General features: G+C 40.5%; 1 protein-coding gene and 1 pseudogene across 3 annotated transcripts in view; both read right to left on the bottom strand.

Annotated features, from left to right (window-relative positions):
• Positions 1-11,850: 11,850 nt before the first annotated feature.
• PUM3 (pumilio RNA binding family member 3) overlaps positions 11,851-27,256 on the bottom strand; it is a 41,545-nt gene continuing 26,139 nt past the window's right edge. For all 3 annotated transcript variants that reach the window (XM_053573843.1, XM_053573862.1, XM_053573853.1), the window contains exons 14-18: positions 20,014-20,156; positions 19,125-19,347; positions 18,280-18,367; positions 16,246-16,336; positions 11,851-13,332 (exon numbers count right to left, since the gene is read on the bottom strand). In XM_053573843.1, the coding sequence (XP_053429818.1) occupies positions 13,200-13,332; positions 16,246-16,336; positions 18,280-18,367; positions 19,125-19,347; positions 20,014-20,156 (678 nt within the window). In that variant the 3' untranslated portion in view covers positions 11,851-13,199. The remainder of the gene's footprint in view (positions 13,333-16,245; positions 16,337-18,279; positions 18,368-19,124; positions 19,348-20,013; positions 20,157-27,256) is intronic.
• LOC128573592 (60S ribosomal protein L12-like) lies at positions 20,166-21,156 on the bottom strand (annotated as a pseudogene).

The raw sequence follows: 27,256 nt of genomic DNA, 5'->3' as shown, positions 1-27,256 counted from the left end.
ACGCATAAGGCACCTTCTCAGCTGTGTTCTTACCACAGCTACTTCTCAACTACATCCCACTAGTGTACCTAGTGGCATGACGTTATTTAGGGCAGTTAAGGAAGATTTTAGAATTACTGCAATGCCATTTAAATTCATTATCTAATGCTAATTAAAATGATCTGTTTCCCTGTCACCAAGGAAAATCTTGACAGGGAAACTGATGAGGTATGCAGCGAGCTCTGGCACTGAGTTGGGAACAGATGCATGCTTACGCCATCGACAATTTTGGGCGAGGGGAATTAACCTGACAGTGCACTGGCCTCAGGCAGGTTTCGCCAGCCAGCCAGGCATCTGAAGAGTGCTTGACTGGACAGCAGACCTGCCTCTGACCCTCCCTGCCAGTTACCTTGGGGCCGTTGCTTCACCTCTCTGGGTTGGGTTACATCAGTGGTTTTCAACCTTGCTACACCTTAGAATCACCCAGGGAACTTTTAGCAATCCAATTCCTCATCCCAAATAGATTAAACAAGAAGCCCTGGAGGCAGGGACCGAAACATGAATTGTTTTGTTTTATTGACCTGCGTAGAGTGCACTGGTGTCAGCATAGCTCACAGCAACCTCAAACTCCACACGTCACAATGCCTGGCTGAGTTTTCTATTTTTAATAGAGATAAGGTTTCACTCCTGCTGAGCTCACTTAGTCCTCCAGCCTTGGCCTTCCAGAGTGCTAGGATTACAGGCGTGCACTACTGTGGCTAGCCATGGCATGAGCATTTCAAAGCTCCTCAGATGATTCCAATGTTTAGGTGTTATTGATGACTATGGCTTTGGATAATCCCTAAGGACCACTTCAGCCCTATGCCCCTCACCATTTCCAGAATGAGTGATGAGAAACCCATGGCTTTCTTCACCACTCCCTTGCAGATTGGTTATAATGAATCTAACTCAACTGAATGTCAGCTAGGTGGTAACTGCTTTAAACCATGGTCCACGTCTTGGTTATGTCTGAATATTCCTAGCACTTAGCAGGTGCTCAGAAGTCACTTAATGAATAGTATAACAATTCAATGTGTAATTCACCCTATCCTTCCACTTCCTTGTGAGAAGCATTTTAACCATTTTGCTGCTCTTTATCACTTACCAGAATAAGAAGAGTAAGTTACAAAATGTAAATAATGTATTAGATTTATTGAATAACAGAACAAGCCAGTCCTAAATATTAGTGGCTTATATAAGAGAGAAATTTATTTCTCTAACACATAAGATTTTGTCTTTCCTAATATGGTCCTTGGACCAGCAATATCTGTATCACCTGGAAACTTGCTAGAAATGCAAACTCTTGGGCTCCAAACCAGACCTACTAAAACAGACACCTAGGGATTATGGTGGAGACATCTGTTTTAACAAGCTCTCCAGGAGATTCAAGAACCACTGTCATGAAAGAATTCGACAGCTGGGCAGTCTAAGACTAGTCTAATATCAGAGAAGTTTACTCTCCTCTGCTCATCACTCCTTCACCCCACTGGGGTACAAAACTAGTCTGTATGATCCAATATGGTCGCTGGAGTTCCAGCCATCACATCCAACTTCAAAGGAGCAGGATAGAGAAAATCCCAGAGAAAGGCACCCACTCTCCTTTAACATGACTTCCCTATCTGAGCACAACACATCTTCTTATATCTCATTGGCAAAATAACTTTTCTGTGAAGAAAGCTGGAAAATATTATCTGTTAGCTGGACACATAGCCACCCAACTAAAAACTGAGGTTCTGTTTCTGAGGGATTGAGATGGTAAACTAGTTGTTTGTGTGGTGACAAGTCATTCAACAATAGAAATAAGGAAAATTAAAACTTATGAAGGCTTTTTGTGTCCAGGCACTGTGTTAAATTCAGCATGCGATAGTATCTTGTTTAACCTTCCCAATTCTATGGGGAATTGTTCTCATTTTACAATGAGAAAACTGGGGCTTGAAGAGGTTGTTTAATGTGCCCGATGTCACATATCTCAGAAGTGCTGGAGCAGAATCCCAACCTGGTTTATCTGCAGGGCATGCATTCTTGGCCTCTAAGTCATGCTACTCTCCCAGAAGTGTTGCTGGAGGAAATGAAAAATAATAACTGGTATTTTATATTCATTCCTCATTAGCAGGAATAATAGAACTTTGGTTTTGCCATCACTTAATAAGGCTGAGCTTGCAAAGCAACCCCCACCCCAGTCCAAATGGTTGGTCTGTTTTAACACTGCGTTTTCAGGTCATCTAGGACAGGGCAGCAGTGGTGTCTGTACACTAAGAAGCATGGAGCTAATGCTAGGGAGAATCCAGGGTTTGGAGGGCCTGCAGCTTTTACAGTTTAGATTCCCACTTCAGAAAAATATTACTCAATTATGAATACAAAATTAGGTAGTGGGCTTTGGACTACCTAGCAAGCTAGGGGCTGGCTGTGATGCTTAAGTCCCATCAGCTTCACAGGAAACCTGCGTGCAGCCTAATGCTTCCTCTCCTGCACAGCTTGTTGGTGACACCAAGGATGCCATGCAGGTCACTGTAATCACAGAATCATGAACTGTTTCATATAGAAGGAACCCTGGAGATGTCCTGATCAGTGGTTTTCTATTATTGTTTTAAGAGCAAACAAACAAAAGGAAATCTCACTCCAAATCTGAATAGGCCATATTCAGATGAGGCATAAGCATCACAGCTAGCCCCTAGGTAGCTAGGTAGTCCAAAGCTCACTTTCTAATTTTGTATTCATAACTGAATAATGTTTTCTTAAGGGGGAATCTAAATTGTCAAACAGATGTAATTGGGGCTGCTCTGGTTGGAGCTTGTGTGATTAGGTGGACAGCCCAGCTTGTTCCTGCCCACTGCAGCTCTGTAGGCATCTAGGGGTACCCTGGGGCTATGAAGAACCCATTTGAAAGCTACCAGATCTATGTTAAGCCTCATTTCCTGTGTAGAAGAGAGCAAAGACCCAGAAAGTTTAAATAGTTCAGCCTAGGTCACTACATAGTTATCGGCAGGGCGGGGCCTACAACCAGGTCTTCTCACTATACCATCATTTTTGACTTCTAGGCCAGCCTTCAAAAGCCTTTTATCAAGATCTCACCTTATTCTAAATGTACTTGTACTACACAGATTTAAGCAATGTATTATCCACATCTGTAGGAAAAGTCAGAAAAATCTTTCCCTCAGTGCAGCCCTGGTAGAAAAGGCTGTGAGCTCCTTCAGCTTATCAATGAGGTCATTCTCCAGAACTGCTGGCCCTTTTTCTCTCTTTATTTACCCTGCATCACTAGCCATGTCTCTGGCATATCCAGGAGATGGACAGAGGCGGAGACCGGAACCAGTGGGCAGTATGTGTATCCTAGAGGGGAACAGAATAAGAATCCTCGGGGTCATTGGGATATAAAATACTGCATATTTAAAAGTTGCAGAGAGAGAAGCTACCTTATTGTATATATATTTAAAAAGATATAAGGAAATATTACATGTAGGTCTATAGCTATTTTCTTTTCTTTGATTTTTATTGCTGACTTAAATATGTGCTACAAACACGATCCTCTCTACTTACTGGAATTTCATGTCTTTTTTTCTGACTATGCTTCTGGTCTTGGCAAGACTTTGCCTTAAGAAACTTCTCTAGGGAGATATTTTAACTTGCTGCTCATTTTCATTTTAGTATCACTTTACTTTTTGCCCCTCTAAGTCTTGCAATAAACTTGCCCACTGTGTCATCTGCTTTTTCTTTCACAGCTTTTCTTGAGTTGAGAAATACTAAAGTTGTTTATAGGCAAAATTACCTGATTTAGGTCTTCTAATTAGAAAGAAGTTCTTCTATCATTTCCTTGCGTTCTTCAATTATAAAATTCCACTTGAAAATCTCAAGCTGCTAAGAAGCTTTAATGTTATTCAGTAACTAAAATTGTAAATCTCTAAAGCTTTCTTTAAAACAAACTTAAACCCACAATGCAATCTGAATGTAACAGAGTAGCTTTCCAGAACAGTCACATCATGAGGGCAGCTGACAGGAAATGGTACTTGGAAACAGTTTGGTTCTCCTACCTCAGAAAGGGGCATTGACTGGCTGTTAACTTTTAGAAAGAATGACTAAATCTCACAGATTTTGTTGTACTTACCAAAAGGTTGTAAAATAACTCTCCTAAAGTATAATACAGAAACAACAAAAAGTTACTTTTTAATGCCAAAACTATTATTTTTAGAACACTGAAAACATGATTCTCATATAAATGTATAATGTGTCAAAGATTTATGTAACTCAATAATGAGAAGACAGGATGGTAAAACTGCTAGATCTTGAAAGGAAGATCCAGTAGACAGAAATGATATTCACATAAAAATATATTTTTTTCTTCAAAGAAAGGAAGACTATTGGAATAAGAAAGCAAACTTCAGTTACTACCAGTTAATATTCCATAGGGCAAGAAAACTAATCTTTGGAGTTGTCTCTATGATTAGACAGAAGTCACTTACAATGACTGATATTCTACATGTTATATCTTTTTTCCAGAGTCCAGGCCTTAATTAATAGAATAGTGTATCAAACAAAGTCACCCCTGCCCCCCGAAAGTCAGATAGCCCTGTGGGTTTGCACATAATGCTCTAGTAACTCCTTGACTGTGGGAAATCTTTTTGCCTTATTTCTACGTTTTCATAATTTTAACTTAACAGATTGTGTGTGTGGTGGTGGTGTTTTTTTTTTTTAACCTGTAAACTGTAATAACCCTGTGACTTGGGAACCAAACAGGCAAAGAATGTCTAATCTATCTGGGGAATCAAAAACACAAAGCTGAGCGGGGCCTGTAATCCCAGCACTTTCAGAGGCCGAGGTGGGCAGATTGCCTGAGCTCAGGAGTATAAGACCCGTCTGAGCAAGAGTGAGATCCTCCATCTCTAAAACCAGCCAGGTGTTGTGGCAGGCACCTGTAGTCCCAGCTACTTGGAGGCTGAGGCAAGAGGATCCTTTGAGCCCAAAGCCTTTGAGGTTGCTGTGAGCTGTGACATCACAGCACTCCTCCCAGGGTAACAAAGTGAGACCGTTTCAAACAAAACAAAACAAAAAACCACTTACAAAGCTTAGCGGGAGACTTTCACATATACATTCTTATTTGATTCTGACTCAGCCTCACTGAGATTTTCAGGTACTATCCCTATTTTCGTAATAATAAATTGGAGGTTCCTCAAGATTGTGACTTGCTCACATGGTGGGTCACACCCAGGACCAAGCTGCAAACCTGGATTTCCCCAGGGTTTTCTTCTGTGATACTCTCAGCAACCTCTCAGATTGTAGAGACACTTCTGGTTTAAAAAATCCTTTGTAATGGAGAGAACATGAAGCAGGTGGCTTTGTTTTATAGATGGGGATGCTGAGGACCAAGACCACCTGCCTAGCAAATGGCAGAACTCAAACAGTTTCCAAATTTTTCCCCACCGAGGTTAAGTCCAAGGCCATTTTATTTATAAAGTAATCACCTGGAGTTAGCTGACACAACCTTCATCTCTGGATGCCAAGACCACCGTACAACTGGAAGCCCCACTTCTCTGCTGTAACTATGCCTACCCAGGCAGATAAGTGAGTGCAATTCGCCCTTCTCCAGCCCCAAGGAAACAAACTCCCTTGCTAACCTAACGCTTAGCCATCCAACCTAAGTTAGTCACAGACTTCCCAGAAAGGTGTTCATGATAGGCAGCAGCTGAAGGTGCAACTCCTTCTACCAGGATCACTTGTACTTTAAAAGGAGCTCCTTTTGGCTCAGCTGCTTTCACCTTTTTGTTCCTAAACCAGCGGCAGAAGTGACAGCATAAAACCAGTCCAGCCCAGGCAAGGCTGCCAAGGGAATGAAGGCTCCTGTTTGACTACTGCTTCAAATGCACACTGCTCATGTTAAAATTTTAAATCATCTGTTTAAAAGTGGTAATTAACATGTGGAAGTTTCTATGTGACTTCAGGTACACTCTGCATGTGGGGTATGGGCCTCTGAAGTGCTCCATGGGAAACAGCTCAAGGATGGCGACTCGGTCCTCTCAGAGACACAGTGAAGTGTGATTATCTTCATTTTATAAATGAGGAAACTAAAGCTGAGAGGTTATGTGACTTACCCAGATCATCCCCCTAGAAAGCCAGGCTTCAAATCACAATGTGGTTCCAGGCCTGTGCCCCCAACTGTAATCCTACATTACCTGATTTTCATTTTCCAAATGGGTGAGATCTGGGTGCAGATATGTAGCAGATGCCTCATCCTAACCCTGCTCACCTCTAAGGAGGACCCAACAGTAAAGAAAACTTTTTTTTTTTTTTTACAGTTTTTGGCCGGGGCTGGGTTTGAACCTGCCACCTCTGGCATATGGGGCCGGCGCCCTACTCCTTTGAGCCACAGGCGCCACCCAAGAAAACTTTTAAGAGGAGTGAAAACCTAACCAGGCTTTTGGAGAGATTGGGACACATTTAAGAGAGGGAAAGAACTGTCATCTTAGCAACGAACACGCTTTGACTCTAAGTCCTACCATTATTTTATCTACTACTAAGAAAAAAACCCGCCTATTAAACAGTGATCATGCTAAGATGCCACTGACTGAAAGCTACAAACTGAAAGATCTGTTAAAACGTGAAAAACAAGCACATGTTTTAAATTGATGAAATACAGTAATATGCAGGCAGGCAGCTCTAGGCTATGGTTTACAGAGTATGATTTCCCAGGAAAAGGGAGAGCATCTTAAAGATTTTTCTCCCAGAAGTCCCAGAACTCTTGGAAGTGCTGTAGACACTGATCTGATGCTACTTATTAATAAGAATACAGACAGTCCCTGAGTTACAATGGTTTGAGTTAGCATTTGACAACATTGTGAAAGTCAAAACGAGCATTAGAGAGGGATACACATTCAGTGCACTTCTCAACTACCATGAGGCTATGACCCAATCACGTAGACCAGTGACTTTTTTTGTTTGTTTGTTTGTTTGGGATTTATTGAGGGTACAAAGAATTAGGTTATACCGATTGCGGTTGTTAGGTAAAGTCCCTCTTGTAATTGTGATGACCAGTGATTTTCAAGTGGTGTGCCGTCACAGAATCTTTTATATGCCTCAAAAAATTGTAAATGTCATTATTTTCGAAAGAAGTTCAAAGCACAGTAAGTATGTTCTTTTCCTCTTTTTTTTTTTTTTTGATCAACATAATTAAAGTGTGCTGCAGAAGTTTAACTACAGATTCAAGTGTGCTGAGATTAAAAATGTTCAAAACACTGATGTAGACCCCTGGTAGGATAAGGAGCATCAGCACTTTATCCACTAACTGCCATGGTGAAGGGAATACAGTGTTGTGATTTGGGAGACTGACTTGTGTGCCCCTGGTTGAGGCACATCATAAGGATTCCACCCACTCTAAAAAGATGACTGAGATGTTTGGGGTGGGGGGGTTCCCAGAGAGGTGCTGGCCAGACAAAAGCGTTATGTCTACCAGGTTATTACCAAGAGATCTACATTTAGAATACTGAACAATACAAATGAAGCCAAATAGTTGATATGGTCAGAAAAACAAAACCCACATCCTACCTACTTCCTCAAAAATGCTTTCCTATTGTTTGTTACACAGGTCTTCTAAGATCCATGCTTCTGGGCTAGGTGCGGTGGCTCATGCCTGTAATCCCAGCACTATGGGAGGCCAAGGCAGGTGGATTGCTTGAGCTGTGGAGTTTGATACTAGCCTGAGCCAGAGTGAGACCACCATCGCTAAAAACAGATGGGCATTTGGTGGGCACCTAGAGTCCCAGCTACTTGGAAGGCTGAGGCAAGAGAATCACTTGAGCCCAAGAGTTTGAGGTTGCTGTGAGCTATGATGCCATTGCACTCTACTGAGAGCAACAAAGTAAAGAAAAAAAACTAAAAAGACCCATGCTTTTTCTGTCACTGCCTACTGGTGAATGTAGCAATACCAAGTCAGTACATCTTTACTAGAAGGTTTATCAATAAGATCAAGTTGAAAGTGCAAAAGAATTTCAGTCTAAAAGGAAAGTCTGGTTTCAAGCATCTGGAAGGCATTGCAAATACCTATATTATTCATTGTGCTTCATTATAGTCATCAAGGGCTCAAAGTCAGATCATTCTCATGACCTTACCAGACTTCTCATGTTCCGTTATGTATCAGGCACAACTAAGAGCTAATCATATCTTCCTAAGATACAATTAACTCCCTAAGAACAAGAAAGCATGGAGCAAAATTTCTCATTCCCACACTTTTGCAGCTTACATTAGCAGTGGGCATGAATCCATGTTTAAAAACTGTCTAAAACATGTTGGTACAAGATTCCAAACACCATCCATTACATGGATGGGAGTAGAAGCATCTAGTTATCTTCCAAGGCACTGTTTTGGGCAGAAACATACGCACAGCAATCATTTAGTTATTATTCACCAAAGACAACAATCCAAAGGGCATATTACACCTCCTGGTTAAGGCTGTTCATCTGAAAAAACTTAGTGATTCTCTTGCAAAAAAGGAGATTTAGGGTACATAGACAGTGGTGTTTTTAAACTTAGAAAAGATAATGGTGATTATAGATCTCAATTTCCTTAGATTAAGCATTATCAGAAGTGAGAAAAGAGCGCAAGTAGCAAATTTTTAGGTTTGTTTAGTTCATTAGTTTTAGTCTAGAGACAGTTGGTTAGTGGCTCTGTAAGAATTGCTGCTGCTTTGAGACCCTGTGTTCTCTTAACCATTATTCTAAATACACATGTCCTAATCTTTCCAAGACTTATTCTTAAAAGTGATTAATCTACTATGATTGAGATGGACCTTTTCAAAATTTCTCCAAAAATAGAAACAGAAGTGCCACCTCATATTTTTAAGAGCCAACCCTTTGAGTTTGGTCATATAGAAAATCATTTCCTCTAAAAGGTCCTCATTCCATGATGTAAATGTTTATTAAACCAGACTTACAAGGAAAATGGAGTTCTCCTTCCTTCTAGATAACATCTGATCCCTGGGAAAACATGGGGTTGATGCAAACTAAAAATTACAATAAGCTGAATTTTCAAATTAAGAACTTTCTTAAATTCAGTAAGCCCCCCTATTTGGGGAGGAACCCCTCCCTGAAGCCAAATACGTTATTTTTAGTTGGTTTAAAGCCATTTGTGGGTTTCCGTTTAAAAATGGTATATTGTTGAGTTTATCTCTATTTCTTTCAGAAAGAATAATATAAAAATAAAACAATAAAAATAGTATATTTTTTGTTCACAGGAAGAAAAAAAAAGAGGAGAGAAGCTATCAGGGGGGTAAATGACAGCAACAAATATCTGGAAAAAAAGGAAGCTGTGGAAAGAGCAGCAAAATGGAGGAAGCCTAATACTGGCACATACAGAGAATCAAGTTGATTCTTGCCATGATATACCAGGAAATCCCTGCAGCTAGAAGTGCCAGGCACTGGGGAAGGCTGGGGGCAGGGGCTGGGATGGAAAATGGGGGATTGGCCCAAACTGCTTGACTCCGCTACTGCCTACCTCAGCAGGAGGCTGACAGTGTGTTTTGTGGACTTAAGCTGGTTTAATTTTTATTATTATTATTATTTTTTATTTTTTGCAGTTTTTGGCCGGGGCTGGGTTTGAACCCACCACCTCCAGTATATGGGGCTGGTGCCCTACTCCTTTGAGCCACAGGCACCGCCCAAGCTGGTTTAATTTTTCAAGACAAGGAGGCCCCAGATATGAAGGGGCTTGAGGCAAACACACAGTACTGAAAACTGGTGGGTTAACTAAAATGCGCACACTGGGTGACGAGTAACCAAACACTGATTGCTCCTAGATCAGTGGTTCTCAATCTTCCTAATGCCATGGCCCTTTAATACAGTTCCTGTGGGTCACGACCCACAGGTTGAGAACTGCTGTCCTAGATGAACGCCTACAGATTCCGACATCTGGAGAAGCCCAGAGAAACAGCAGGAGCCACAGCTAATCATGGATACAGTAAACAGAGTCAACAGTAGAGGACAGGAAGCGACTGTCCCTTCCTCATCAGTTTTAAGTGTCCTAAGTAAAATAGCCAAAGACCTCCAGGAGGCCAGAAAAGACAGAAAGAGCAAAGAAACAAAGTGAAACAAAATGAACAAGCAACCAACCATAAAATACAACATACCCGGAGACATAAGAGATATTGCATCTAAGAATAAGAAAAGGACAGTGTGTCAGAGGAAAGTGTGTCCGAGAACGTGGAGAAAATAATCTCAACCAGAACACCAAGCAAAAAGCCAAAGAAATGAAAAATAGAAGGGAAAGATGAGTGGATCAAACCAGCACTGAAAATCTGAATAACAGAGGTTCCAAAGAGGAAGAATGAAGACAACAGGAGGAAGGGGTCTGAAAACTATCAGAGAAAAAACACAAAAACATCTCCCAGGGTGGAAGGGCTGGGCTTTTCTGACTGAGATGGTTGGCCAAGCTCTCTGCATAAAGAATGAAAAGCGGACATCCATGTCACACACTGATTCACACGAAGCTGAAATACAAGAGGCTGGGGATTTTAAAATGCTGTAAATTTGCAGCAAAGGCCCTTCCTCCCTGCAAAGGGCCACATAGAAAGATTGAGAATAAGGATGGCATTGAGCTTCCACTGCAAGTCTGCAATCTAAAGACAATACTGACCAACACCTTCAAATTCTGAATCAAAGTTAATTTTAAAAACTAGAATTCTACATTAAGCTGAACTAGACAGCTGGGGGTGAGAGCAGAATAAAGACATTCAGACATGCAAGGTCTTCATGATTTTATCTCGTGTGCGCAAGGAAGCTACTAGAGGTTGCCCCGCTGAGAAAGGGTGTTAAACAAGGTAGAGAAATTGGCTTCTCCTCAGAAGAGGAATGAAGGGAAGGCTCAGGATGACCCAGTAATGGGTGCAGTTCTTCAGGGCATCCAGATAGCCAAGAAGGGCGTCTCCAGGAGTATATGGGAACACCCATTGACGATGTGCTGGAAAGTGTGGAAATTAATATATGGAAACAGGATAGCATACTTTTGGCTGCAAGTTTCTAAAGATCTGGTTCAAAATGACCTAAACAAAAAAATGGGGTTTTATTATCTCACATAGCCAGAAGTCCAGGGCTGGTGTAGCCCCAAGGGGGTGAGTTCCACTGCTGACTTAAAGACCAGAGCCCTAGGCCGGCTCATACCTGTGTTCTGCACAAGACACACCGGGCTAGGCACATCTACGGCCTACTCAAGACACCTGCTTGGGAAACACAGGACTATACCAGTCAGGATGTCTGAGCAGGCACCAGAATAACATAGGCATCTTTGCAGACTGAAATAGAGAAAAATATACCTAACAGTGCCTGTGAGAGAAGAGTTTAAGAAATTCTGATGAAAAATGTGGGAAAAATTAACAGAAATGTAGAAACCAAGCAAATGAAAATAAACAAGACAATGACTAATTCCAGAAAAAATAAAGTGGTGGAGGAAATGTAAGGATAGTTCACTACTTCATTTAGTGTTTCACAACATAGAATGTCTCAAAAGTCTCCTATAAAGTTGCCATACATAAGGAAAATGGGAAACTATAACTAAATGTACCCTCTTTTGCAAAATATTCATTACAAAATTCTACAAAGAGGTGGCCAACACAGAGATTATTTTGGTAAAACTCTATATTTTGTAAATTTTCCCTACGTGTGACAACTCTGGGGTCACCCTGTATTGAAACAGGGATAATAATGTAAACACTGTACATTAATTCATCAAGCAATGCAATTCTACTGGGAAGAGAGAAAGACGAAAGGTACAGGGATAGAAGTTCTTACGCTACATTTTCTATTAAATAATCAAAAGAAAATACCTAAACCTGGTAATTTATTTTATTGATTTAGTTTCAAAGAGGGAACAAAAAGCAGGACCCTCCCCTCACCCCCGAATAGACCCTGTATGTGCAGAACACAAATCAGAATGAATTTGCCAAACGAAAGCAAGCTCTAGTGTTGCCTTTTGCCCATCCCACCTTGTGTCCCCCAGCTCTCCCATCCACACCCTACACCCAGTTGGCTGACAGTTGGGAGGAGAATCCATGCTAAAAGAGTTAGTTATAGGCATCAGCTCTTTTGCTTTTTGGGAAGTGGGAGTCCCGGTAGATTTCAGGGTGGGAGTAGTCCTGGACTCTACAGTCTGGACAGGAAAGGTATGTCAATTCTCCAGCAGGTGTGACAGTGACAGTGACAGACCTAAGTAGGTGTCCTGTTATATCAGACTGCTCAGAGAAAGGACCAAGGCTCTACACTGAAAGCAGCCAGATATTCATAGGCATGGCTACACAAGCCCCACTGAGCTACCAATCCTCATAAGCTTTGTTAAAAATCTTAAAATTCATATTTCAGTTTTAAAATTCATATTTCTGTGTCATAACAAATTTGCATCTTCTTCCTTCTTCCTCAAACTCTACAGACCTTGAATACTTTAGGGACTGTCCTGAGAAAGTCTCATCACACGGAACTATTTAGTTGGAAGGTCCACAAACAAGCACAGGGAGATTTCCCCAATAACCCTAACCTTAACATTGCAGTCCACAGTGATCTCCAAATTTATTTAGCACATTTCCCTCAGAGCTTAAATGACTTACTTCAGTGGCTTTCAAACAGAATCTAACATGGAACCTAATCAATAAAACAGCTAGGAATGCAGCTGCTATGGTTGATGGGTATCCTGCTCCCTGCACTCATCAGAGTCCTACAGCTTCCTGAAGTTCAGTTCAAAACCATTAACTTTCCATCTCGCTGCTCCCACCAAAGACTTTCTTTGGCTCTTCTTTTCCACATCCTATCCTCCTTCAGCAGGACAGTCCTCTCAAGGCTCACCTCCTCCAAGAAGCCTTCTCAGACTGCTCACTGCAGATGGCTTCTCCCCGGATCAACTCATTCAGCTACACTTTGTAGTGGTCCTGCTACATAGGATTGCTAAACCTTCCACACGACTGCTTCACGTTCTTATTTGCTTATTATTTGGTATGACATAGGAGATAGTGTGGATTTAAATACAAAGACCATTTTTAAAAACAATTTTATAAATAGATACTTATAAAAGAAGAAACACATATACAGAGCACCCAAATTACCAGTGAGGTGAACCCAGCCCTTCTCTGCCGCTGCTGAACCCTTGCCATTCTCTTCCGTGTTGGGAAGGCAGAGAACAGGAAAAATCACTCCATCCTGCGTTTAACTCTTTTCTACCTATGCTCTCAGTTTTTCAAGTAGAGTTTCTATTCCTTTGCTGGTGTTTTTGTTTTTTTCCAGAGTGGGAACCAGGCTTTTTAGTCCAGCTTTGACTTTGTTTGCAATTTCTGGGTCAGAACTCTGAAGAAGGCTGAAGAGAGAGGAAAAAAATTAACAAAATTTAACATTCTGTTTTTTTATTCACCAGATGCTGAGGGCCAGGAGCCCCTACCTGTTTGGAATGGTTGGTTCTCCCTTTACTTTGTCTTACACTGAGTGGCTGAATGAGCTCATGTGAACAGGGCACAGACAGGTGAAGTGTGGGCCTGACAGGGCAGAGTCAGTGGCCTCCCCATGGAAGTCTACAGCACTAACACCTAGAGAGGGGGCCAAGAGCTTTCCCTTGAGGCTTCACTGCATGAGTGTGAAATCTGCCTCTGCTACTCAGTTTCCTGATCTTTAGAATGGGATTAAAAAGAGAACCTACTTTCTTCTTTACAAGGCTATTGCAGCTCAAATTATCTTATAGCTAAAGCACCTAGCCAGGGCCTCATAGGTAGGAAGCACTCAATAAATATTAGTCTTTAAACAAAATAACCCTGGCTTCTGCTTTCTGATACCTTGCCTGAGTGCTCTGTCACAAGAGAAGGGAGCCCAGGAGACTGGGGACAGTAGGCTCACTTCTCTACATATGGGGACTAGGTGACAGGCACCTGGCCATAGAGAACTAAGCCTGAATCTCCTGTTTGCCTCTCACTTTTGCAGGACATGGAAATACTGACCTCTAAAACACATTCAAGAAAGAAACTACTTGGCATTTTCCAAAGTCCCTGGGCTCAATAACTTCTGTCATGTCAACAATGAGGGGAAAAGCTCCCAGCCCCGAGCAGCATTCTCCTGCTTGTGGGACAAGTAACAAGCAGAGCCGGCCACCTGCTAAGTTTAGACAGTGGAAAAGTGAAGGATCCTTTTAATGGATTTGTGACTTACTAGATGTTTTTATTTTATATACCTTGGTTAAATACAGTTACATAATGCATAATCTTAATGTGCATTGATCATATTCTAAATATTAGATATAATGCTAGGCATTTTATATGCCTTGTGCAATCTAGTTTTAACAACCTTAGGGTTATTATTAATCTTGTTTTGCAACCGAGAAGATTAAGGCTCCAAAAAGCTGAATAATTTTCCTTAAGCAACGCAGTAAGCTGGGACAGGAACCTAGGCAGTCTGTCTAGAGCCAATGACGTTAAATGCTAGAAAATTCTGCTTCCCTGAGTAATTTTTCACCTGATGTAATGTGCACAGCTGATTGTCTCTTTTCACCCCGAATGTTTTTTTTATTTACTGCTAAAAAGTTTGGCAAAACATGAATTTTAAGTAAAATAAAAATAAGCAGGGAATTGTACCAAATAAGTCAAGCACATTATTCAAAAACCAAACAAAAATGATGACTGTATTAATTATTAAGGCAACATATAGTTCAGCTTCCAAATAGAACTACATGTATTCCGTGAGCTCTTGTTCCAATTCTAATAATTTATAATGAACTTACACTATCCTTCTTAGGTTTGAAATCCACCTAACAGGAGTTCTGACTGATGAGCAACTTCTATAAATTTATTTCATGGCATTGCTGAAATTTCTAGTTAATTGAGTCTAATGAAAAGAAATGTGTCAGTTGGCATTAATACGCCTGGTAAAGAAATTCATAACTAAAAAGCTCATGTTTCAGTTAATGGATTCTGACTGTTTAAAATCAACTGGAAAATTAACTAATTTTAATGAGAAATAAACAATATTATCTGTAACACCCACATATTTAGAAGCACTGGTATACCTGAAGACACGAATGATCTTGTGTGTATGTTCGTACAAGATCAAAGGATATATTGAAGAAACACTCAACACATATTTACAAACCACACAGATTAAATTGCACAGCATGTTGCAAATGAAATATTGTAGAAAATAGAAACTACGCTTGGTATCTGTTTTCCCAAACCTTGGTAACACAGCAAGGATTAAAAATCAATAATGACTGCTTTAAAACAACATACAAATCTTCTATGAAGTGAATGCTTCTAACAGAAAGGTTTCATCCGGGTATAGAATATCTGGACATATCTATGACCTATAAATTATAAACTCAACTAAGTTCCTAAAAGATGGGCCTCGATACACACACATCATTGGTTTTCTCTCATTTTAAGTTAGAAATAAACAATTAGCATACAGACTTCAGTAAGTGTTTTTCAATACTTTATTTATGTATTTATTTAGTTTTTTTTGAGACAGGCTCTCTTTGTCACCCACTGTAGAGTGCTATAACGTCACAGCTCACAGAAACCTCAAATTCTGAAGCTCGAGCAATCCTCTTGCCTTAGCCTCCAGAGTAGCTGAGACTATAAGTGCCTGCCACAACACTGGCTATTTTTAGAGATGGGGGTCTTGCTCTTGCTCAGGCTGGTCTCAAACTCGTGAGCTCAAGCAGTCTACCTGCCTCTGCCTCCCAGAGTGCTAGGATTACAGCACCACCTGGCCTAATACTTTTAGAATCTTTGAAAGCAATGAATGAAAGAAAATTATAAGTACAATCAAGCATGATTTAAAAAAATAACAAATCATAGTTTTCACAGGAACACAATTAATTCACTAAGACCAGTCTGAGCTAGAGCGAGACCCCATCTCTACTAAAAAGAGAAAAATTAGCTGGGTATGGTGACGGCGCCTATAGTTCCAGCTATTAGGGAGCCTGATGAAAGAGGATTACCTGAACCCAAGAGATGTAGGTTGCTGTGAGCTATGATGCCATGGTACTCTCTACGTAGGGTGACAGAATGAGGCTCTGTTTAAAATAAATAAATAAATAAACCCTAAGGATGCAGTGAAAGAGCTACATTTGCTTTCTAATATTTGGTATACTTGTGTAGACCATGAGTGACTGACAATAATACCAGACTACTGGGAACAAATAATAGAACTGAGAAATGCACATGAAGGAAGTAGTGTCTTTTGCACGAACACGTCCTGCAAAGACAAAGCCACACGCTATACATACCTGGAGAGAATAATGGCACCTCGATTTACACTGGCCCAGGACTTTAGGTTCTTCATACCAACATACTCTACAAGTGTTTTTGCAAAACAACCTATAAAATATAGTAAACCTTAGTGAACATCATATATCAGGATTTAAACTCCCAATCCCCTTCTCTACTGCCCTTAAACCTGCAAATATGTTTCAATAATAAAGTTAATAAAAAGAGTTCTTACCCAATTTCCCTTAACACTAAAACTTCCATGCAGGCTTATACAATGCATTTTTAGAACAGTCATTTCCTTTAACTCTGATCCACAAATTAGGCTATGTTTATCATTAATTACTCAAGAAAAACAATGAATTCTTATAAAATGTTCACTTGATTATGCAATATTTAATGATTTAACTTTGACCTGAAAGATATTCAGGAAGTAAATGCTTGACAGTGGCACCTGGTGTTTGGTTGAAATGAAAGTTCTCCCTGATGGAGGAATGCTTACCCAGAAGGTGCCAGGGACACAACACTATGTTCATATGTTCAATAGTGAGTGAAGAGTGACTGTTCTAGCTCACACCTGGCAATTCCTCTCTATAATGCTTAAATATCCACACATCAAAAACATCATCTTATATTATCCTAATACTTCTAATTCCAAGGTCTTGGTATTACTTTATTCACTGAGCCATCTAAGTGTAACAATGGAGAAATTCTGATGGTTAGTACAGAGGGAGGTAGGGACAGTGTATCTTGAAGGTGAACATCTTAGATAAGCATAACAGCATATACTATATATTCATTCAAAGATATCCAAATATAAGAACCCCTTAAAGGCCAAGAAGCCTATGGCTATTCATCTTTTCACGGCACCTGCCAACGAGAAACAGAGTCAGCCGGCAAGGCAAAGCGTATTCTCTAATGGTGAACACAAGAGTATCTCCTGCCCTGCGTCCCCCTCTAGAATACTACTACTCCGTCATTTATAGGTGGAATCCGCATCTTCTCCTTTGGAATCTGTGATTGACTGACCAAGAACGTATAGTGAGAGTGACATTAAATTACTTCTGAGGAGAAATCATGAAAGTACTATGCATCTACTTTGTTTCCTTGAAATGCTTAACTCTTAAAAATCAACCACCACCTTGTGGGGAAACCCAGAGCAGCCCAGGAATAGAAAGTGATGCTGTTGGGTCTTAGCCAACAGCTAGTGGCAACTAACAGCTAGTACCAACTTGGCAGCCATGTGAATGAGCTCCTGTAAATGTGGACACCACTCCAACCCCAGACTGAGCAGCCCCAGAGAAGTCTAAGCAGAGCAGAGCAAGCTTCCCCAAACCCTGATCAAATAATTATCTTGAAAACTACTAAGTTTTGAGATGGCTTGTTACATAGATAACAGATAATCGAAACAGCTGAACACAAAGTTAGACATACTCACTTGGTGCTACACTTTTGAAAAGGCAGACACATATTTTAGGGCTTTCAATGCATTTTAATTACGAGGGAGAAGTACTAGAAAATTCCTTGAATTTTCCTGACTTTTCCTTACAAAGTAAGCTAGATAACTTTTCTGGCATAAACTCAACTCCAATACACATCAACTTTTTTTAATAATGAAAAAGATGAGTCAATATATTATTTTTCTTTAATATAAAACATTTCCAAGCTGTTTTACAAAAAAATTTACAGAGAAAAATAGCCCCAAGTCCCCATTCTTAAAGATGAAACAGGAAGTGAGAGCTCTACTGAAATACTGATTGTCTCACCAGCCATCAGAATTGCAACTTGCCTCAAGACACAGACTCATGATCTGTCACTGTTTTCAGACAAGGTAACAGAAAGCTCAACTGTTTCATTCAACTCAATGAGAGAGAGAGAATGATTGAATTGATTTCTGAAGAAAAAAGCATTATTTGCAACCACTTCATCACTTCTTATTCATACACAGACATCATTTCAAAACCCTTGACAACTTCCATTTGCATTTAAACGGCCAGTGTAAAGTTCAGGGATGTCAGGAATTACCCAGGGAAAGGCGGAGTCTCACAGCCTACCTTCTCTCCCACTCTCTTTCATCTTCTCATCTTGCTCTATAAGCCACTTCAGAACTAGATGTCCTGCAGGATGCTCTGCAACGTGAAGCTGCAAAGGTCAAAAACCCCTTCACTTTAAGTGCTGTTTTCTTCCAAGCAAACATGTCACATCTGAATGAATCCATACAATTCATTCCATACCACCACCCGCAGGTAAGGACTCAGGCTGCCTTAAGAGGTCTTTATCAATGGCCATAGTACAAGGAGGGACCAGAGATCTACTCCACTCCCCAGAGTGAAAGGAAGATTTAAATATTCTGTTTCCCAGAATGGTAAGCTTTTGGGAGGGCAGCATTGGCCACTGTCTAGTTTAAATCAGGTGTGTGAGTCAGTGAACTGAAGATGCAAGGCGGAATAATGAGGTCTAAATAACACAGGCAGGACTATCAAAAAAGCAAGTGTTTTCCAAGGAGGGGCAATAGGAAAGCCTCCATGAAGAAGCGGTCTGGGGACCCTGGATGAGTAAGGCACAGGGAAATGGAACAATGGGGCAGGCGCTAGGCTGGGGGAAGAAACACCCACAGCACATTGGAAATCAAAACAGGAACACAGGGTATACTGAAAAGGCTGTCTGGGGCCAACACAGGTAACAGAGATCCACACCAAGGGGATTTTTGCTTTTTCTCTATAGGTACGATGGAGCAGGTTTCTGAAACAGACAAGGGTTGTAACTGCACTGTGCTGTGAATTCACAATTTTCAAATCTACTGCTGGTATGAGGCGAGTTGAGATAATCATCGTTAAAATCTCTTCAGAGTTTCTGCCGCCCCTGCAGCTTTCCTGCCTGTCCCACAATTGCACCTTACCTCTCCATCCTTGCCACCAGGATGCAGTTCTGCTGCAGCCAAGCTGGCGATGGCATTCATGGCAGGCTGAACGTCTCCAGTAGCAGATCCCAGAGTGCTGGACACCAACACACACACAGACTTGTCTAGAACCATCTCCTGGGCATGCCCTTGCAGGTAGTTTAGCAAAGCTGGAGAAATGGATTCCAAGAGCTCCCGTCGGCGGATCTCTGTGTCTTTCTTACTGTTGGAACACGTTGCATGAGGTATTAACGTAAGATAAAATGGCAAAGGAAATACGGTGATTTTATGGTCACAGAAACCGAGCAGCGTTTATCACAGTCTGTGTCGCCCTGCATTGTGATTGCCTCTTTCTGTTGAATGCGCGGACAGTGAGTGATTTAAGGGCATATTCAATCTGCTTTCATCTTTGTGTCACCAGCATCTGAATAGCGTCTGGCCCAGAGCAAGCACTCATTAAAGGAGGCTTGGCTATGTAATACGAGAAACAAAACCAAAAAAACACATCAATCCAAAAACCAAACAACAAAATATCCTTCAGGACTACACACTGAAACTTCGGTACGGATTACTTTCTAGGATACTTTCAAAATCTCTAGGATTGCTTTCGAAATCAAGTAAAACAACAAAACCCGGACCCCATACCTAAGTGCCTACTATATATTAAATGCTCAGGGGTGTTCTTCTGGCATGACACTTTTATTTCCTTTTCAAGATAAAAATTTTAAGAATCTGTCAAAACTACAAGCTTAAAAATGGAATTCACTTCTAGAGAGGTCTTAGAGAGGGCATGGAGGTCTGAGCAGATTTCTGGAAGCATGTGCTGCTCTCTGCTTGGGATCACTCAGAGCAGAGCGATAAAGGAGTCAAGCCGTCTACCTGCTTTTACCTGTGTTCATTTCCATCTCCCTTTTGTAGAACTTCAATGATTTCTCGCACTGTATATGCAGGATCTCTGGGGCTTAGCAAATACAATAGGACCTTCCTTCCATATTTATCATTTACTATGTTAGGCAAGGAACTGATGATTTCCTGCAAAATTAAAAAAAAAAAAAAAGAAAGAAAGAAATTGACATCTATATTCCTTTCCCCCTTTTTTTTTTTTGAGACAGAGTCCCACTTTGTCGCCCTCAGTAGAGTGCCATGGTGTCATAGTTCACAGCCACCTCCAACTCTTGGGTTCACACAATCTTCTTGTCTCAGCCTCCTGAGTAGCTAGGACTACAAGTGCCTACCAAACACCTGGCAATTTTTTTTTTTTGGAGTTTTTGGCCGGGACCAGGTTTGAATCCACCACCAGTATACGGGACCGGTGTCCTATTCCTTTAAGCCACAGGCGCCGCCCATACCTGGTCATTTTTTTTTTCCTGGGTGTCAAATGATCCTTTATTTTCCTTTGTACTTTTTAACTAGCTGTGCATTCCACAGCACCACTGTTGATGTCATCTATGATGTTGTGAGGGTGACAGCCATCAACATTGCAGCCCACGGACTGGGCTGTCGCCAGGATCTCTTTAATGGTTCCAGAGAGTTCTCTGGCTAAAGATCAGTGATGCATTTGTCTGGCAATGTTGACAATCTCGTCAAAAGTGACATTTCCGTTGTATTTAATGTTTTTCTATTTCTTCCTGTCTCTCAGAGGTTCATTGAGGGCTTTGATGATGAGGGCAGAGGAAGAAGGTACCACTTCAATCTGGGCCTGTTTGTTCTGAATAGTCAGTTTCACCGTAATCCTCAGACCCTTCCAGTCACCAGTTGCCTTGGCAATGTCACCACCAACCTTTTGGAGACAAACCCAGGGGGCCAATCTAGGGGGCCAAGGCAGACATGGCACTGCATTCGCCATGGGTGTACCTCAGGTACATGACTTTGATCCCGTTGGGGTCGAACTTAGGCAGCATGGTGGAGGCAGCTGGTGTCAGATGACTCAGGACGACCAAAGAAAGTTGCACCTTGGCTCCTCCGAGGTGGAAGCTGAAAAAAGCTCGCCCTGTTATTTTTAGAGATGGGGTTTCTCTCTTGCTCAGGCTGGTCTGGAACTCCTGAGCTCAGGCAATACACCCGCCTCGGCCTCCCAGAGTGCTAGGATTACAGGTGTGAGCCACTGCTCCCAGCCCAACATCTATAGTTTTAAAATAAAAGTAGGGCTGAGATTTAAATAGTAAAGAAGAATATATACTTATTTTCTCTAGCGTACTTAATGGAAAATGTGGAGCTAGTTCTGAAATTTTCTCATTAAAGTACAAGGAGATTTTATACTTAGAATACAGAATCGATTCTCTACTGTGACTGCATTACTGAACAATCCATTTACATTAATTAATTAAGCCAATGACTTAATTTAAAGGAGATATCTTTATTCATTACGACCAATATTTCTTGGGCCACTATTACCAGAGACATTGCTTGCTCAGGTCACTGAGTAGATACAGCTAATTTGCAGTTGCACTTAATGTAGCTTCAGCAAGGATGAAGAACATTCCTATTAGAATTTCCCTGCTGAGATGTAAGTGAAAGGAGATAAAGAAACTCTGTTAAGTAGAACAAGTGGATAAAGGCTTTTAAAGTTAGGCTGCTTATTTATGGCAAATGAAAGCTGTTTGACCATTATAATGAAAAAGAAAAAAGAGGAGGACAGAAAAACAAATTCAGAAAAGACTCCACTGAGTAGTTACAAATTATTCTGTATCAATCAACACACACCCAAGAACTGGAACCTCCTTTCTCTAGTTATGTGAAATGTTATGTGACAAAAGCAATGACTCCCTGCCCACCCTAACTGAGCTCCTGTGTAAATTTGCTAATGTTTTCAAAGACAGAGAAGTCACTATTTGAAAATTTCTTTACTTATAATGGAAAATATACAATAGAAAAAATATCATCAGTTTGCTCCCCCCCACGCCCAACATTCCTATTTCTCATAACAAACCTTATAAATATTCAAAAGCATGTTTGAGCACTACGGGTTCCTTGGAACTGGCTGGGGCCTCAGAGAGAATTCAGTCCAGCTCTCACCAGGCTTAAGGCAAGGGACAAGCATCTGCCAGAGGACATCAGTGTCAGTGGCAGGGCTTGCTGAGTTCTAGACCTCTGACCCCAAATCAGTCTCTTTAAAGAAAACGCACAACCTTCTCTTAAGGCATTGAGATACAGTCAGAGATCTGTTCATCTTCAAAGGGCCAATGAGTCATTTTAGTGTAAGCAATCAACCTAAAAATTAAGTCTGTCATCAACCATGGAACTGTACTACAGCAAACTTCACAATCCTATGGTTCAACCCCAGAATCCACATATCACATTCCTCTTTTTTTTTTTTTTTGTAGAGACAGAGTCTCACTGTACCGCCCTCGGTAGAGTGCCGTCACATCACGGCTCACAGCAACCTCTAACTCTTGGGCTTACGTGATTCTCTTGCCTCAGCCTCCTGAGCAGCTGGGACTACAGGTGCCTGCCACAACGCCCGGCTATTTTTTTGTTGCAGTTTGGCCGGGGCTGGGTTTGAACCCGCCATCCTCGGCATATGGGGCCAGCGCCCTACTCACTGAGCCACAGGCGTTAAATTCCAAGTTTCCCTCATCTTCTGCACGCAAGTATACTGTGCTGCTGATAATTAATAACAGTAGCTAGCACTCGTTAAGTGCTAGGAGTCAGACACCTCTGAGAGCTGCACATCTATCATCTTAAATAATCTTCACACAACCATGTCCCGATTCTAGGACTCCAATCCCCACTGTGCTCTCCTAACTACTTTTGAAGAACTTCAAGGTCATGGTATAAAGATTTCTACATAAAACATAAAAGTTTTCAGAGAACAGCTTCAACAGATATAACAACCTAAAAATGGATACGCAATTTCAATTACCTAGGGAAAATGAACTTAAAAATTCAGTAATGAAAGACACCCACATCCACTCCTATAGAGTAGGAAGCATTTTTGAAATTTCAAGGCCAACAAGTGCCAAAGTGGACTCAATATGTATTTTTGAGAATAAAGTGTTTAGTGCCCCAAATACAGAGTACGTACACTCATTGTGCCTGTCCCCGTGCCTTTACATACCAGCGTTAACCAACTCATAAAAGAGGACAAATGCCCAAACCCGAGTATGTTGTATCCTCTGGGCCAGTTAGTACAGTCTTACAAAGCCAGTGAACTTTCGCTGTCTTTAAAAAAAAAAATGACTAGAATATAATAATTAAACTAATCTAACACTTATGGTTTGGGTAGAAATGGTTTTATAACACAAGAAAGTGCGACTTCAAGAGACACGTAAAATCTGTGTATAATTACTACTCAAAGGATTAGGCCCCAAATTCACTGAACTTTAGAGCCTTTTGGTTTGTAATAAAAGAATTTAGACTCTAAGTTCATGTTTAATTAAGGGTTTTAAAAGAGTGTGCAATGTTTGCAAACTTAGCATCTCATGAAACTAAAAAATATTTACTTAAAAATGTCATATTTAATTCTTCCCCAACTCAACCTTATTCCAACTTTCCTCTACCACCAAAAAACATACATCTTTGAGAAAACAGTATGTAAGTCTTGCTATTTTATAGGTATTAATCCATTTCTTTTTAACTTGGGTTACAAGAAACAGGGGAGAAAGTTCTAACTTATTGCCAGGAGAGTACCAACAATTCCAGTAACAAGTATAACTCAGTAAGAGACAGCTATGGCATCGTTGACGTGGTGCAGAATTTAGTCTTTGGAGCCCTAAATTCAAGTTGCGTAGCTCTGGGAAATTATTTTAAAAACTTCTTTGTGTTATTTGTAAAAGAAAACAATATACGTGCCCAACCCATGGGTAGTACCAAGAGCAAATCAGAAAGTCATACATTGCAAAATTTAAAATTTCTATAAATAATTACTTCAAATTAAAATTACAGCTCTCAATATTAGCATCTTAATCACTGGAGATTAAATAAGTTGGCAGGGCTCTAAGTTTCCACTCTCAAAAAAGAGAAAACACCAACAATAAAGGTGCAATTTCAATGGTTTTGGCTTGGCTCACCCCTTGCAAGAATTAACTTAAGAGAAAAATCACAAGGTCCATTTGTTGTCATTTCTTCTTCTCAAGCTCTAAAGTAGGCATGTCAACAGAAGAAAGCACAGGAACAAAAGACCTCCCTTCTGAAGACATCTCTGGCTAATTCTGACCTCCTTGGGTTGAACTCTTGCCAGATTCCTTGGCACTCTTACGTTGCCAACCCTCTTTTAAAGAGGAAGGGTATAGGTCAAAATGAAGGGCACACACAGGAAGCATATTTTTGGTGGAGATAGAAATACAAAAATCAACACATTACTGAGAACTGAGCCTATGGGGTACATACTCTTTGGTAGTTTGTTGTAGGGGGAAAAAGAAACGCAGACTACTTTAACCAGAGGAGCTAAAATCTAGTAGAAGAAGCAACAAAGTTAATGAAAAATTAAAAACAAAAATAAGAGAATTGAATAATGACTAACAAAAGTGCAAAGGGAAAGTTGGATCACCAGGAGGTCTCTTGAAAGTTCTCTTCCGAAAATAGGGTGATTTTATCCAAAAGTCCATTTTGGGGGCTGTGCTCAAAAAATGGGAAGGTCTAGTTTAATGAGTATAGTGTTTCAGATTTCCAAGATAAAAAAAAAAGTCCTAGAGACTATTTGCACAATGTGTATGTAAAATGGCTAAGACAGTAACTCTTATGTGTATTTTATACTTCAATTAAAAAGAAAAAAAAAACTGGAAGGTCTATCAACCTAGAGCTAACACTGCCAGAGGCTAGAGCTGACAGGTGGCCACCACCCCAGACAGGACATTATCTCTCTCCATTCCCCACAGTCCCACCAAAACTCCTGGTCTCACCTGACCTGGTCACTCATTTTACCTGTCAGATCAATGGAGGTTTTTAAGTTTGTGAGCCCTCAGATCATAATTAACTGCTAAAGGAAAGACAAAGACTGTGGTAGTTGAAAGGATAGGGAGAATAATCTGGCTGGAAGGTCAGAGAACAAACACTATCTGATGACTATCAGGCTACGATTTCAACCTGACATTTTGGGAAATCCAATTACTCTGAATTGAATGCTTAGCAACACTAAGCTTTCTGGGCTATTTTTAAAAACCCTGTATAATGCAAGAGGTTGATAGTGGCTGGGTGGAAATATGGACACATGACTCTATATAAATATATGTACATCATATTTGGCAACCAGCAATTCTAGCATATAATTGAAATTTGATTCTGCTATAATAGAGAAACTTAACATGTGCCCAAGGAGACATATTAAAAAAATGTTCACAGAATTATTTGCAATAGCAAAAATTAGTAAGAATAAAACATAGTTTTTTAAAATTATAAACAACCTAAATCTATCCCCAGGAAAATATAAAAATAAGTTGCAGCATATGTAGGAGAATACTATTTGGGATTGAAAAATAAATGATTCAGAGTACAGAGGGCAAACTATGATGGCCTATGGATCATAACCAACCTGTAGCCTGTTTTTGTACATCCTGCAAGCTGTGAATAGTTTCTACATCTCAAAGGGTTGCTAAAAACCAAAAACAAAACAAACAAGAATATGTGACAAGAACATACATGGCTTTTGAAGAAAGAGTAATAACTTTCTGGTCTTTTATAAGGCTTGCTGACCTCTGCCGATGTAGCCCATGGACATAATGACAGAAGACAACAGCAAGTAGCAGAAGAATACACACAAGACATCACACAGAGAGAGCTTATACACATAAAGTTAGATACAACTACATGCAGTGAAAAGATAAGGGAACGCGTATGAAGGATTACAAATTCATCATGGTAGGTATGGGGCAGGGATAGGTACACAAAGGGCTTAAACTTGAACTGTACTGATCACGTTTTATTCCTTTCTGTCAGATGGTGGGAGGCTGGGTGTACACTGTACTATTATATACCTTTCTATATATTTTAAAGATAACACATTTAAAAATATGCATCAGTATTTATTCACCCTCTACTAGCACTTGGCTAGTGGATTTATTTCCTTTCCCATGAACACTGCTGTTAAACCAGCTGTATCATACTGATCACTTCAAGGGAAACCGGGATCAGATTTTATGTTTATTTTGGAAAGTAAAGTAGGTGAGAGAGTTTGTATCCATTTTGAAAGGTGAAGGGCTCAGATGACCATACTGTGACTTCAATCTGACATTTTAAGAAGTCTGGGTGCCCTGAACAGGATACTTAACACCAGGCTTTCTTGGTTCTTTTTAAAAAACACTGTGTACTGCAACAGGTTTTGTGGTGGATGGGTGAGAAAAATGCAAGAGCAGTTAGCATTCCAGAATTTTATCACTAGCTACGTAGTTTAATGACACACAGAACCTGTGGAGCGTTTGTCAGTGAGAGAGAGATCAGCAAATCAGGCCTTTCAGGGAAAGCTGCCCTGAGTACAAGAAGGTCATTAGGAATGTGGGTTAAATAGTTGTGGGAATCAAGCTGATAAGCGCAAGGAATTAAAACAGTTTCAACAGCAATGTGAAGTGGGCTACATTTTTGGAAAAAGAAAATTAATCTAACGGACAATTCTGTCAACTCCTGAAGAAGTCTGGTTTCTCTTGAAATCTATTTGAAACAGTTATGCAAATTTTAGTTGTCAGGAAAATACCAAACAAAAGCAAACTTTCAATATCCCAGCCTGTTTCCATTTTTGTAAACAACTTTATTCATTAGCCAATTCTATGGCCTCACATCTCTGTCACAGGAATGAAAAACAATCATTATTGATTGGAGTCAAAAGGGTAATAAAGTCACAAGGAACATGTCAACATACTCAGTTTGTGACATGAAAGTCTTGCCAACTTGTTTCTTCCCACAATCCTATCCCAAAGAAAGTCACCACAATCTTAAAATAGTCAAGGGTAAAGTTGGAAAATGACAGCAAGGGCATGAGAAATTCGCACACAGTGGGACCTACAGCTGGCATCTAAGAAAACAAATCTTTCCCTCCACAGAGCTGAGAGACTATTTCTATTAACACCCTCCTCTACTGGTCCAGAGAGGCTATAGCACCACCACCTGACAACAGGTAAATTACTTTCGGAATCACCCATATCCTTTCTCTCTCCCTATAGTGCGAAAGTACCACTTGTCATCACCAAGATTTCTCCAAAGGC

This window comes from Nycticebus coucang, chromosome 2, assembly GCF_027406575.1.
Source record: "Nycticebus coucang isolate mNycCou1 chromosome 2, mNycCou1.pri, whole genome shotgun sequence".
NCBI lineage: Eukaryota > Metazoa > Chordata > Mammalia > Primates > Lorisidae > Nycticebus > Nycticebus coucang.
The sequence above is the reverse complement of the archived record's forward strand: the minus strand, read 5'-3'. Positions and strand labels throughout refer to the sequence as shown.